At 46.3% G+C, this 13,588-nt stretch overlaps 1 protein-coding gene across 1 annotated transcript in view; it reads left to right on the top strand.

The window, feature by feature from the left end:
• LOC124179934 overlaps window positions 1–13,588 on the top strand; it is a 115,305-nt gene that overhangs the window by 48,825 nt on the left and 52,892 nt on the right. The window contains exon 2 of the mRNA XM_046564813.1: window positions 8,456–8,532. Coding sequence (XP_046420769.1) covers window positions 8,463–8,532 — 70 coding nt within the window. The 5' untranslated portion in view covers window positions 8,456–8,462. The remainder of the gene's footprint in view (window positions 1–8,455; window positions 8,533–13,588) is intronic.

Consider the following 13,588-nt stretch of genomic DNA (forward strand, 5'->3'; position numbering starts at 1 on the left):
CTTTTTTCGAAATAGATTTTCATGCAGTTGACTCTCTTTGTGTTTAATGAACTTTGAAAAGGGTAAGGGTACACATTCGCGTTTGACTAGTCAAGGATGCGAACGTTTTCATTGAACCCTTGGTGCCCCCCTACGTCTATACGCGTGAATATAGGGCTCCCAAGGAGCAGGTAGTCTCTGGATTTTAGTACTCGAAGAACCGTCGAGCTTGCGTGGAAGGGACTACGTGTTCGTTCACTGCGCGATAATAAAACCAGCCACACGTTAAGTAGGTAATATCTGGGTCGACGTCAAAGTGCCATTTTCGGCGCGAAGTAATATTGCCTAAGCTGTTCCTACGCCCTCCCCGAGCCTCAATGGAATTCAGATCAATGCCTCGCCCCGAGATATTAGAATCTTGTCTAATAACGAAAGGCTAGTCCGAGCGAACGCGGGTCAAAGAGACTGCGAGCTGAGGCGTTTGTTTCCAGTCCTCGAGGCTAGTTTCAAATATCTGCAAATAATTGGCATCGAAGTTGTTTCAAATACCAATTAATTAGTCGCGGAATGCGGAAAGAATAATTTCGTACCATCTCGCTCAAGAATCGGGTACGGAAAGTCAAGTCGAGTCAAGTTAAATGCTGAATGTTGTCAGATGGTGGGTGTCAGCCTCAGGCTACCAAAATGGGTCCCATTCCTTTCCACCAGCTGACTCCGAATTAGACGCCCGGGAGGGTTCTTCGGATAGCTGACTGCGGGTTTTAAGGGACTCTGACGGGTGGCATAATATTGCTCTTCCTTGGACCCTTTCTTGGCCCGTTTCGCATGCAACGTTTCGCCATCTCCCGCAAATTTCTCCCCCCTTTCCTAGCTTCTCTTTGAATATGCTTACAGTTTCTGAGCAAATCAATTTCGTTGTTAAGTGAAACCTGTTAGCTGGAATATATTATTCGTGGCGCTGATAGCGTCGCCGACTATCTATGGAATATCTAAATGGTTCAGCAGTCGTGAGCGGGACTTCAGAGATAATTAACTAGAAAAACTGACGTTAATGATAAATCGATCCCGGTGTGGGTATAAATATATCGACGCGAGCCAAAGTAAGTCCTAAAAAGGACAACCGAGAGAATGGGAAAGAGAGTAAATGTCAACGGTGGATTACCAAGGAAGATTCCACTGATCAACTGGAGAATAATTGAGTATCGTTATCACCGATTCATTTCGATATGATTCTTTCACCTTGACGGAGATGATTCTCTAAAGTTCGAAGAAATCTTCATCTCCTGTAACTTTAACGGTTGGTTTTAAGATATGTGAGCGATAATTTCCAACTTCCCCGAGTCCCACATGGTAGGAAGTAGTTCCTAATGATATTAATTCTGTGACTACTTCACATGCGATCGGTATGCTATCATTAGCGTTCGCAAATTCGGAGTGAGCTCTGGTCGATGCGGTTGTTTGAGTAACGAAACTACGTTACGGACGATTGCCTAAACGCTTTGCGCACATGTCGGTAGTGATCAATGCGTGATCGGAGGATCGTTTGGTAGTAAAATAGCGAATTGAAAGTAAATATATGGACCTCGAGGCGCCAACATCCGAGGAACGCGCTGTACCATTTTGAAGGTAGACGCCCGTTGTGCGGTGATTTTGTGCCTTTAATATCCAGTTTAAATATTCATAAGGGGAAGTTCGGAAGCGAGGCCGCCGAGGGTGCGCAGGGGAAATGGCGGAAGGGGGCTTAACGGTATCCCTCACCCTCCTGCCCTACGTAGGATCCGTTCCAGATGGCTGGGGTATGTATTTCGCGAATATCTCCCCCTTGGGATGAGGAATCTTGCGCTACTCACATTTTTACAAATACATTACCAACGTACTTATACGCGGGGCAGATATTCGGGAGGATCTGCAGGCGACGAATTCGAATTACAAATACGCGAAAGTGTCTGCTGACACAGGTATAATAATGCGCGTCTAACGACTCACAGTGCTCTCGAAAGATTATTCGTCGAATCTCTCGGCACTTCGGAGACTCTTGTTAGAATGATTGCTGCTCAATGGTTTGAAATAATTCACCAGCCTCGGCCATGAGAGTCGAAAATAAACGTCGACTGAAATGGGAGGGAAATTGGCGGGAGGAAGAGGAGGGATGTGAATATTCTTATACATGTATTCGCAAATAAATGTCTGCACTGGCGGAGCAGGTACCCCTCGTAAGATAAGATCGCGATTGCAACGTCGACGCGTTAATCATTATTAATACTCGAAAGAGTTTGTTTCGAAGCTTGTCAAGTAATCTATCGGGATAGTTTATCTAATACATCGGTTGGGCGGGGGCTGCGTCCTGGGCGATGGTGCATGCGAACCCACCATCGATCCACCCAGACGGCGTTATACTGGATGTTCCGTGTTCGACGCCGTTCGACGCCGGTATACCAGCCTGTTCCCGTTAACGTACCACGCAGGCATTTACCTAACAACGCACCGCGTACTTGCAGAAACATACGCGGCACGGTCTATTAATTAACAACCCCTCCCCCTCCCGACCTCCCCCTTCACCGCCGCGCCCCATCACCGAAAGAACGGCTTACTGCGTTTCCACTTGACGTGCGGCCTACTTTTTCCTTTCTTTTCTCTTTCTTTATTCATGCCATTGATTATAAACGAAGGTAGGTAATTGCGGGAATTTCCGGTTACCGAAGAACTTTATCGATCATCATGAATTTCAATCAGACAAACCTATATTTACTTGAATATATATTACTTGTCTGTCTGTAGGAATAATTATATGCATATCATAATATCAACTTGGTGCTATCCATCCTGGCGTTCAGGATATTTGAAAAAATTTATTGGCTCGCTTGGTTTAGTATTCACACATTGCAGGCATTTTGTTTTCATTTTAGCTTCATACAGTGCAACGAACTTGTAAAGGAGAAAGTCGTAGAAAAAAACTTCATACGCTTCAGCGCACTGATGGAAATGAAGGAGGTAATTCGCGCAGCTAAAACTTTTCCCTCTGTTTTTATTGTTAATCAAGCGTAAACGTATAAATTTTTAGATTGCTGGAAAATGCCTAGATATAAACACATTATTATGTTCAGAATAGTCATTATTTCGGATCACTAGCACTCCGTTTTGTCATTTCATCGGAACAGTGGTCCGAGGGTGAAAGTCATTCAACGAAAAATCGGGCACCGTAAACAGGATTCAAATATCTTTGATAAACCGAAAGTCAGAAATTTACAGGACTTGAGCGATTCCAACCTTTATTTCTATTCTTTGCTTTAGCAAGCAATCTAAGCGAGTGGGCATTTGAAAATGCACTACGGATGCGATGCATGTTTGCCTTGCTATGATCACATTCTCAAACGTACCGAAACGTTCGTTTCCGTCAAGATCCATGTTTACTGTCGTGCGGTCAATCGGCTAGCGTCAAGTATTGAAGTCAATAATTCTGAGAGCTAGAAATGATTCGGAGCGTTAAGAAAAACATATACGGTTGATGAAATGCTGGGAAAATATCAGAGCAGAAAATCAGATCGACGAAAAGAAACCACTCAGCTTTCCTACTCGCGTATTTTACCACACTGGAATGTATCGACGTGCTGCTATTTCGAAAACGTATTACAGAACCTTTGAAGACACACTTTCGATAAACCGATCACTTGACAAAAGAAGAACAGAAAGAACAAAGGATAAAAAAGTAGGACGTAGAATTCATTCACACGTCTTCGGCTCGTGCAGATGAGCGTTGCAAAGGTACCTAACTCTCAGATTGGAAGTTTTTTCTGTTCAAGGAGGGGTGAAAATTCGTAGACAGTTTGCTCACGACCACTTCCGATTCATTTATTCAGCAATTCGGGAGCATCGCTTAGCAGTTGCTAATCCGAAACACGACCGTTGATAATTGCCGATGAAGAAGGGGGTTTTAATGGATACATATTGATATGTCATTTGTAAGCATGCCGTACAATACACAAGCGGGGAGCCCAACACATTTGCGCACGCAAAGTGCCGGAATTAGGCCGCTGAGGAGTTTGTTACTGAGAGGATCTTGCGGCGGATCATCTATTACGACATTACCCTCGAAAGACACCTCATTACCCCTTCCAGATGCGGAGAAGTTGGCTCGTCAGAAGTGGCAGTGCTTTCGTGGAAGTGATGCGAAACCAATTGGCCTTTTTCTCGAGTTGGCCGTTCAGCAGGCTTATGGGTGTAACGATAATCCCATATCCCGGTTCTTAGGGAAGGTGGAGTGATGTTTTTTACCCCCTCGTTTTATTTTTTCCACGCCCACTGATGCAGCTGACCATGACGTTTAAGGTTGACCTTAATTTTTCATCAATCTTCCGGGAAACCTCTCAGGGTTTGTAAAAGTTGTGAAAAATAAGAAAGCCGATGGGCATTCCGGGTTTCCGTGAGGGGAATTGGATGATGTGGCCCACCTCGATGGTTAGACGTGCGTCGCGCCGGGTTACATCGTTAGGGTTACTAGAAATGAAACTGGGGCGGGAAATGGGTGGGGGAGAAGCTTCAGGAAAGGGTATGGGATACTGGAGAAAGGGGGGAAATCAAATTGGATCAACCGATCCCGGGTCGAGTTATGAACACGAGCCCATTTTCGTACTCTACCCTTACGCCTCGACATTGTGAGGGTATAAATGAAGTGAGGTTGGGACGAATACGCGACGTATTTTGCAAATTGCATATGGGATAGGCGAAGCCCTCCCACACACCAGTAGCTGTGAGAATCAGGGGATACCCTACCCAACAAATAGGTGCCCAAATGTACCGCAGTATCGTTGACTGGCTTTGTTATCAACGCCTAGTTGCGATTAACATTTTCATCCTCTCTACGGTTGATCATTATTTCAGCATCATCAAAATATGTGTGTAACAGCACGTTTATTCAAACTATTTTTGACTTATCCTTTCCTTCGTCGCCGATATTACATCTCGACGTTGCTTTACCAACAATTCGATCTCTCGCTTTTGACGCTTTAATTTCATCAGGATGTTACCGGACGAATGACAAGTATGTTTACCCGTTCGTTCATCTTTAATCTGAATTGCAGAGCGAGCTTCGTCATTCGCTGAATTTGCAGAGCGTTTTTCCATCGCCGGAATCAATCAATCGACTTGGGAGTTGGGACTTCCGATTTGATTACTCGTTAAACTTGTTGCTTTTCCCATTGACCTAATACGCTCCTTCCCCTTCGTTGAATTACTTCTGCTTATCGAAATTCTTTCCGAAGTTGTAACTTAGTTTGTCACATCAGGAACGTTAATGGATGGACGGACGGACATTATTATCGAATAAATTATCAATCGACTTATTACAACGCGGCAGCGAATATAGCCGCTCGTAAATCACTCCACCGGCATCCCTTATCTCATGAACAATGCGCGACAGAACTATTACTTGTCGCAGCTGTAGCTCTGTTTGCAGTATGACGTCCAGATATATGTATAATACCATTTCGAGTTAGCTCTACCGTTGCCTCGTGTCTCGCCCCTGCCGGAGGGTGCATTATTCGATATGCCCCGGAACAAGCAAGCGGCGCTCAAATCTTATCGTGCTGCAACTGGTGACGCGATATAATTCATTGCAATTGTTTCGAACATTGCTATTGTGCATAGCTGAACGTTACACCGGGATTAACGGTGGAAATGCACACAACGGTATCCAATTTCGATCGCTCGTTCTCCGATAGTGAATCCATGATAAACTCATTACTTCCCCTTCACTACGAATCACTTACGAATGTTTTAGTTTCAGGAAATCTTCCATTTCAACAAAATTCGTACATATCATACTATTTCACTTCATACTACCGTGAGCAGACGTTTCTCTGTAAACTTCCTGACAACCACTGCTGCTATACGCTCAAGCCCGAATGAGTGTAGTTGGCAACTGCAGCGAGCGGTCTGCTGGTGGTGTGCTGAGCACGCGAGGATTGGTCCAGAGCTTGCGGTATTTATGTAATAATATGTACTCACCTTCAGTGAGGGTTCATGGATCGGTGGAATTTCGCACAAATATTACACCACGGTTGTAGGTTGCAGGAAGCCTGGAATTGCTCCGCGAATTATTTCAGTCTTCGCATCACACGATGGGAGAAATCAAAGTGAACCTTCTCAAAAAGATCTCAGATCGCTTGTAATATCGTAAGTCTTAACTTGGCGTACTCGAGACGGAGGAGACGGCGAGTCCTATTCTTGGAAAGCGGTTTGTCGAGGGTTAAAAACCTCTTCCTCCTCAGTCTCGACCAATTTGTGCCCATATGCACCACGTTGCCGAGAGAAATCTGTTCGCCCGCTTGCCCGTCGTTTCGGATACGGTATGGTACATTATACTCGTGCATAAAGGGGTGTGCGGGACACTGACGCCATTGTGCGAACAGGCGGTACTGGTCGCCTTCCTGAGCGGTCGCGGTTTCTGCAGTAGCTTCAACGAGCAATACCACCAAGTCGAGGCTATCAACCTCCCCAACCCCCGTCTCCGTTCCTGGTTTCCCGTCCGTGCAGGGCACTATCTTCTTCCTTTTGTCACCTCCGTGACCGCTAAGTACTGACCGTGGTGAAAAGGCAAAAAACAAGAGAAAATGGAGATGAAAACTCGGGTCGGAATTTTTACAACTTCCAATCGTTGGACTGTGGTGGTTTTTTTCTTTTTAAACGTCCATTTTACTTATTTTTCTTCCGACTGTGGGTTCGGCGACGTCAATAGTAATTGTTATTACGATACCTGGACCACGGAGGCTGGAGGTTTGCGGCTCGTAGAATGGTCGTTACTTTTATTTCCGCGTTTCGATGCCGAAGAGAGTAATTAATGTTACGAGAATCGCCAAGCTAACGAATTCGGTGGGTACGCGTTCTGAACGCTAAGCGCCGCTATCTTGCTGACCAATTGTAACTATGTCTGTCGGGAACGAGGGGTGGAGATGAAACACATTGCGTTATCAAATCATGTCATTAGCCACGTGTTTCGCGTTAAATCAAACACGGGGCACCGGCCTTTCGGTTATCCGAGCTATTTAAGTATGCGCGTACACGTGACCCGGTAATTAATCCGGCAAAATAACGTTATTCCAGAAGCTCGATGAGAAGCTTAATTTTTTGAGCCGGCAAAGCAGGCAGAGCCTGAGGCTTGTTTTCCTAATTTACTTTGCAAAACTCACAATTACAGCCCCACCGGAGTCCTGTAGCTGAGTAAAGCGATGAGTTTATTTTTACCTCTACTCTCAGAATTAAAGAACCCCAATGACTCCCTAAAAGCTCCACATAATTCTACCCGGTATATTTTTCGTGATGTCGGTTGTCCGGATTTTCGACGACTCGGTGTGATTTGTCACCCATGGCAACGGTCACGCGTGTATCCCTTCTCTCTACCACCTGAATTCGCTCCGCGGACGCAGTCGAATTTACCATTTTTTTGCCCCGAAAAGATGCACGCTTCTCTTCCTACGAATCCCCCGATCATAATCCACCACAATATGCCATCAGAGAAGTAAAAACCCGCCCTTTCTTTCCACCCCCACCCGTTCACTCCGTGCATCCACACAAGCCCGCCACCGCCGCTGTGCCGTTGAAGTGGAAGAAAACACAACGCGAGCTATTACGTACACCCGCAAATACCTGCAACTGCACACCGACAGCGAAGCTCATTTATATGTATGTACAGTGTACACCATACGCACATAGATATCGTATACACGGGACAGAGTAAGGGAACGGAATACGGCGGCTTCTGGTGCTGCTAGCGTCACATGGCCATTTAGGGGAACGGGCGAGGGTGGCTTCGAGCTTGCGATGGGATGGCGGGTGGCGGGGAGGGGGGGGGGAGGAAGGGGTGGCCTTCCTAAGCAAGAAGAGACGCTCGCGGCGATGTGCTTCTATCCGTTCGCGAGATGACAGAGGCCCGACTCCACCGCCGGCATCACCACCACGACCATCGCGTCTACCACCACCATTTTCATCATCTCTGAGAATTCTCTACGCTTCTGTGTGTCCGTGTCTGTTTGCGATGGTGTGAGCAAGAGCACCGCCACCTTCGCCTCCTCCAGATGCGCTGGCTGCGAAGAACCAGACCATTGACACCGAGCCCGGGCTATTGTTACATCCTCCGGCTAATAAAGAAAAATAAAACCCCTCTTGCAGATATTAGTTTGTCGGTCTCGTGCAGTCTGGTTCCGGGACTGCCTCTCTCTCTCTCTCTCTCTCTCTCTTTTTCACTCTGTGTTGTGTTGCAGTGGCAACTACCAGTGGCTTCGAAAGGCGTAGCGTATACGGTGTTTCTTCGAGATTGTTCGTTTATTGCCTGCATTTTTATATTTCTCCTTTATTATTATTTTTGTCACTTTTTTCTTTAAAGCTATCCCTGTTTTACACGCGAAGGATAATTATCGTATCTTGAGATAAGAAGCGAGACAATATTTTTTTCATGAATATTCTCGCTTTTCTATGCTTTCAGCTCCAAGATGAAGTGGCCTTTCCTCCTATTGTGGCTCCTGTTGTCGCATTCTGGGATTCTAGAGGCACTGCAGCATGGTAAGTGTAAACGCACATACTTCTCTCAGTTGATTACTTCCCGATACATGCTTTTCAATCGGTATCGTATTTCATCAGTGGAACTTGTACTTAAAGTTGCTGGAAATTAATGTGTTAATTGAAATTCGCATAGTCATCTATGTAAATGTAAGTTTTTCATATTCACAATCGCCAGTGAAACATATCTGTTTGTTCGCGAAGCGTCCCGCAGACTATGCTTTTACGTCCCTGAGACGTCTGTGAAAGAAAATTTCGTGCGTAACCCCTTTGAAATTGTAAGGATTGAACCAGCAGTTATAACAGTACTTCAATAATACCAATATTTCGATAAAATTCGGGCGAATTTTCGCTTCTGGCAGAAAAAATGTCTATAACGGATAATTCATTCTTCGGAGATGAATCTTACTTTTCACATCGCAGAGGTAAAAACAAGTCTAGTTAAGATGAAGAAGATTAATGTCAAAACAACGTGAGTTGGAAACGGTCGATTATATTTGAATATTTCATTGCGAAAGGGGAACGACATGTGTGTATGGATTTAGAGAAATTAAGCTGTAGTGCATCCATGGAAGATGAATCGCTCCTGGAACTCGGAAACCCAGCCGCCTTCTAGCTAGCGAAATATAACCAGATAATACTGTATGCCCGCGGTGGTTGCGTCCCACGTCGTTCTCAGTCACCCCAGCGGACCTTTGCCGGGTCATTCCGAACCCTCGAATCCCCCACTGCCGGGTCCGTTTGCTCACACTCAAAGCCCCAAGCCTACTCATCCTGAACACGTGAAGTTGTCCAGTATTTAAGTTGTTTGAACATCTCTTGGTGCACTCACTCTTACCCTTAGCCTCTGCCACTACGAAGCGGTAACAAGACCTGAGTTGTTCAGCTTTCCTCTCTTAGAGTTCGGTTCCGATGATCATTGCGGCCGCTAAGGAATCCGCCAGACGGTCCTGAGGGATTTCGCGCACTCGACGAAGTCATGAAGAGATTCGAGGACGCGGAAACTCTGTAGAAGATCAGGAGAACGGCGCAGCCTCTTTCAGATTGATTGAGACCTAGTAAAACCTTCGTCTTGGATTTACTGCTAGCAACAGCTTTTCCTTGTCGTAATAAAAATTGGAAAAAAATACCTAGAAGCTCTGCAATTTTCAGTTGAAATGTTTTCCGTTAAAGCGTACCAACTTTTCAACACTTTTGAAAACTCTCGAAGTACAACGAAATTATATGAGTATTTCACCGAGTGATGGCCGACGGGCGATGTACGTTCTTAGACGATATGGAAAAGTGATATTCAATACCAAACCGAATATTACGCAAAGATTCGAGTTGAGTGAAATCGTGCGTTATCCAATATACTCACAATCAGATATGTACATCCATTGACGAATACACGCTGCAGACGCGTTCCGAGGAACTCACGCGCAACGTATACATTCGCTTGTACGTACTTGTGAAAATATTACCGTTTGTCATATATTATGTATATCGCCAGGGTGTGGGTGCGCGTGTATGGATATTTATATTTATATACCCTTCAAGATTTCGTGGCATTCAGCTCGAACTCCGTTCTTATCTTGGGGGAGTAAACGCGGCGTCCTTCGATATTTTTAGTGCCGGGGTAGTGTGCCCGTTATTTTTTATTATTATAGGTTAGTTAATATTGGAGGGCCATGATAGGCCTCTCCCGCCCAACAACTACACGGCTGGAGATATCGGGTTGTTACCGAACCATGTGCTCATCGGCTAAACCGCGATAGCAGCGCACACGTTTATTCTAATCAAGGCTTATCATTCTCACGGATTCCCAACTTTGTTTTAATTCTGTCCCATTTCACAAATATGTAATTAAATGATCTGAACAAATTTTATTTGTCAATTGAAAGTGACAACGACTTCGGTATCAGGCTTGTAACCGCGTCGTAACTGATCACGTGGTTGACGGTCAACAATCTTCGTTATTCTCGTTCCTTTTACTGCAGCATACCTTATTTGCATTCGTACGCACGTACGTAGGCGGTTTACTTCTATACTCGTGCAATCGTGAGTGCATAATTGCAAACGCGTAGAACGCAGCCGAGCATTATTAGATTGATGGGTCTAGTCCTCTGCGACAGTTCGCGTATCAAGGGGGAGCTCAATAAATAATAATCCGTCAGCGTGATGGTGGATAAAGTTGTGTCGAGGTGGAGATAGGTTGAAAATCGTCCGTTTTCGCAATGGGTAATGGAAATCTTTCCAGCAGACGAACAAAGCGTGCATACTGCATGTGGAACAGGTTTCGTATACCACGTTACGGGAGGGAACGCGATATGGTAGTTCGTTACCGCTAACTATGCAGCGGGGGCGATAAGTGCGTGACGAACGTGCAACGAGGGCTCTTTTCACCCCAATGTGATGAAACATCGTTTCAGTCGGATGGTTGAATGGAATTTTTTTCGGTTGAAATAAATCATTATGCAAATGAAAGATCCGCGGTACCTATAACTCGCAAACGGGGAGGGAGTTTCATACACCGCGCGGCTACTCAGCCTCATCTGTATCTTACGACCCTTCGCTTCTACCCCGCGTCGGAAAGTGTGCCGGTATTAATTCACTTGATTTCGTTACGTGACGCGGAATCTCGCTCCTCAAAATCAAAAAGGATCAAGCGAAAATCTAAGCAGAATTATGACACCGAAGGATCCCCCCTTTACTCCTCAAGCTCTGTAATCTTCCACTCTCCAGCAGTATCCCGCCAACCGAGGCGTTATTGAACCTTTGGGCTTTGCTCAGTTGCACCCGAAGCGTTGACTTTACATCGCCACACCTACAGGAATACCGTATTAAGGGTACGTAATCGTACCACATAAATTATCGAGTTGCCTAAGCGCACGAGGAGGTGAAGCTGCGCTGATTCTCAAAAATTTTCCCACGGACGGGGAAAATTCGCGTCAGCATCAACGTCCTTCATCCCCCGACACCCCGGGCCAACGGCAACCTTCCCTCACCCCCATTCCTCCACCTATCAGCAGCGCGGCGGGGCGCAGGCGGGGGTGCATATCTGTGGGAGTTAGATAAGGTAGGTGGTGCCTATATCTACCCACATCCTACCGCAGGCCGGAAAGTTATGCGTGGCTCTGCAGAACCCCCGTTGAACCCCGCGTAACTCGGAGGGGAATCTACGGAAAGCTCGCCAGAGACTCTTCCACGGGTAGTCAAAGTCTTGGTTTTACACTCGGTAGAGCGAGTGAAGGGTCGCGCCGAGGGACGGATCCTCGGGATACAACGGGATCTGGCTAAATGGCCGGGAGAATGGAAGTGTTTTTTGCGTGGAACGTCTCTCCCGGCATTGGGTGGCTCTGACTCGGTTAGAACTATGCTTTCTCCTCGATTATGACGATTCTTTCATTCTATTCTTCTTCTTCATTGCCCGCTTCCTACGCCTCCCCCCATGAAAGTGGGCGAGAGGAGCTTTTTTCGTAGTTGGCCAAGCTTTCATCGCATATATTCCCGTCTTCCATCATCACGGGTTTTTTCACCGTCACCCGGATACATGCGACACCTTTTTCGCGACGGTGGATGGATGCGGTAGGAAGACGCAGCTTCTGGCGCTCGATCGTGAGCGGCTTGATTAGTCCGCGTTTTCCGCAACGCAGAACGCGGCAGCGGAAGCGGCGTGACAATAACCGGGAACGCGACGTCAACGTTGGAAATCCCCGCTTTCGCTCAAGGTATCAGATAGTTGGCGCTTTGTATTTGCCCATTAATAGTGAACTACCATCCCAAGTGGTTGCCGAGTAAAGTCGGCGGGTGCCTAGTCGACGCTGAGAAATTAACGGAGGCGCTAATTGTGTTACGTAACCTAGTTAGCGATGTGTGTTCTTGGAAATTGTACCAGCGGTCCTATACCATGTTCCCCTCTATCCCGGACTGTACATGTACGCCAGCCGCACAGCATTCGTCGACTTGTCGAGAGACCCTTAATTGGCAATTTTCAACGGTCATTTGTTCGACGTTGTTTCCCACCCTCTCTGCAGCGAGGAGACGGTTTAACCGCAGGAAAAACACCTTGTCCTCGATCCTCCGCCATCGATCCGGGCATTTCTTTTTCCCAACGGTGCATCGGAACCTCGTTTACCAGTTTCTCTTCCCAAACAGCGCACTAACCTGCCGCCCGTTTATTAAATTCTCTTCGTATAACTGCTCGTGTTGTTGACTAAAATTCTGCAATTTATGCCCGTATATAACGGAGCAGAAAAACACCGACTCTAGCTCGGCAACATTTGTGCATGAGAGTTGGGGGCGGGAGTTCCAAACTCTGCATCGTGCACGTAGACCGCCAAAGGAGTTGCTTCTGCTCCTGCAGCACTTTACATACCAGCTGCCATCATGTTTGGCTATTATATAGTCGGAAACCGGCGTGAATTTAGCCGTGCCCGCGTTATACATATTTATACCCTTTGCCGAGTATTGCTGAAAGCGTGTGTGGCTTGACCCGGTCTAGTTTGCATCTTGACTCCCAGCGGGATATCAAGGGGCTATTATTTTCTCGGTTCATTAACTTCAATGCGCGGATTCGAGTAAATATTTGCTAGCTATGAACCTGTTTACCGAGCGAGGCTGGTCCGTACAAATATCCTCGTTCCGCGATCCGCAATCGGCGATACGATACCGAGAAAACGGTCGGAAGTACCTAAAACTGAAGGGATCAAGTTTCACTTTTCAAATAAAATATAGGCCAGAACGACGTCGTCAAAAATGTCGTCGAAATACCGACTGCAGATGACGCCAGACTCCAGGGCGTGATATTTTCGTCACTGCAGGAGAAAGATGCGAGTGTACGGAGAGCACTCCTTGCCAAATTGGGACTTATACTCTCTCGCCTTAACGAGAACCATTTGTCACCGGGCGCCACTCCGTGGATAGCTTCAGACGAACTTGACTTGAGTATTTTAGCCGCCTCTCGCAGCGGTCGCATTCAATTTTAATAATATTGTCACTCACGATCGGTTCGGTTGACTGGGCGAGGGAAGGAATCAATGGGTTCACGCTACATGAGTGGCCAGAGTGAGTACTATAG

Source organism: Neodiprion fabricii, chromosome 4 (assembly GCF_021155785.1).
Source record: "Neodiprion fabricii isolate iyNeoFabr1 chromosome 4, iyNeoFabr1.1, whole genome shotgun sequence".
Lineage (NCBI taxonomy): Eukaryota > Metazoa > Arthropoda > Insecta > Hymenoptera > Diprionidae > Neodiprion > Neodiprion fabricii.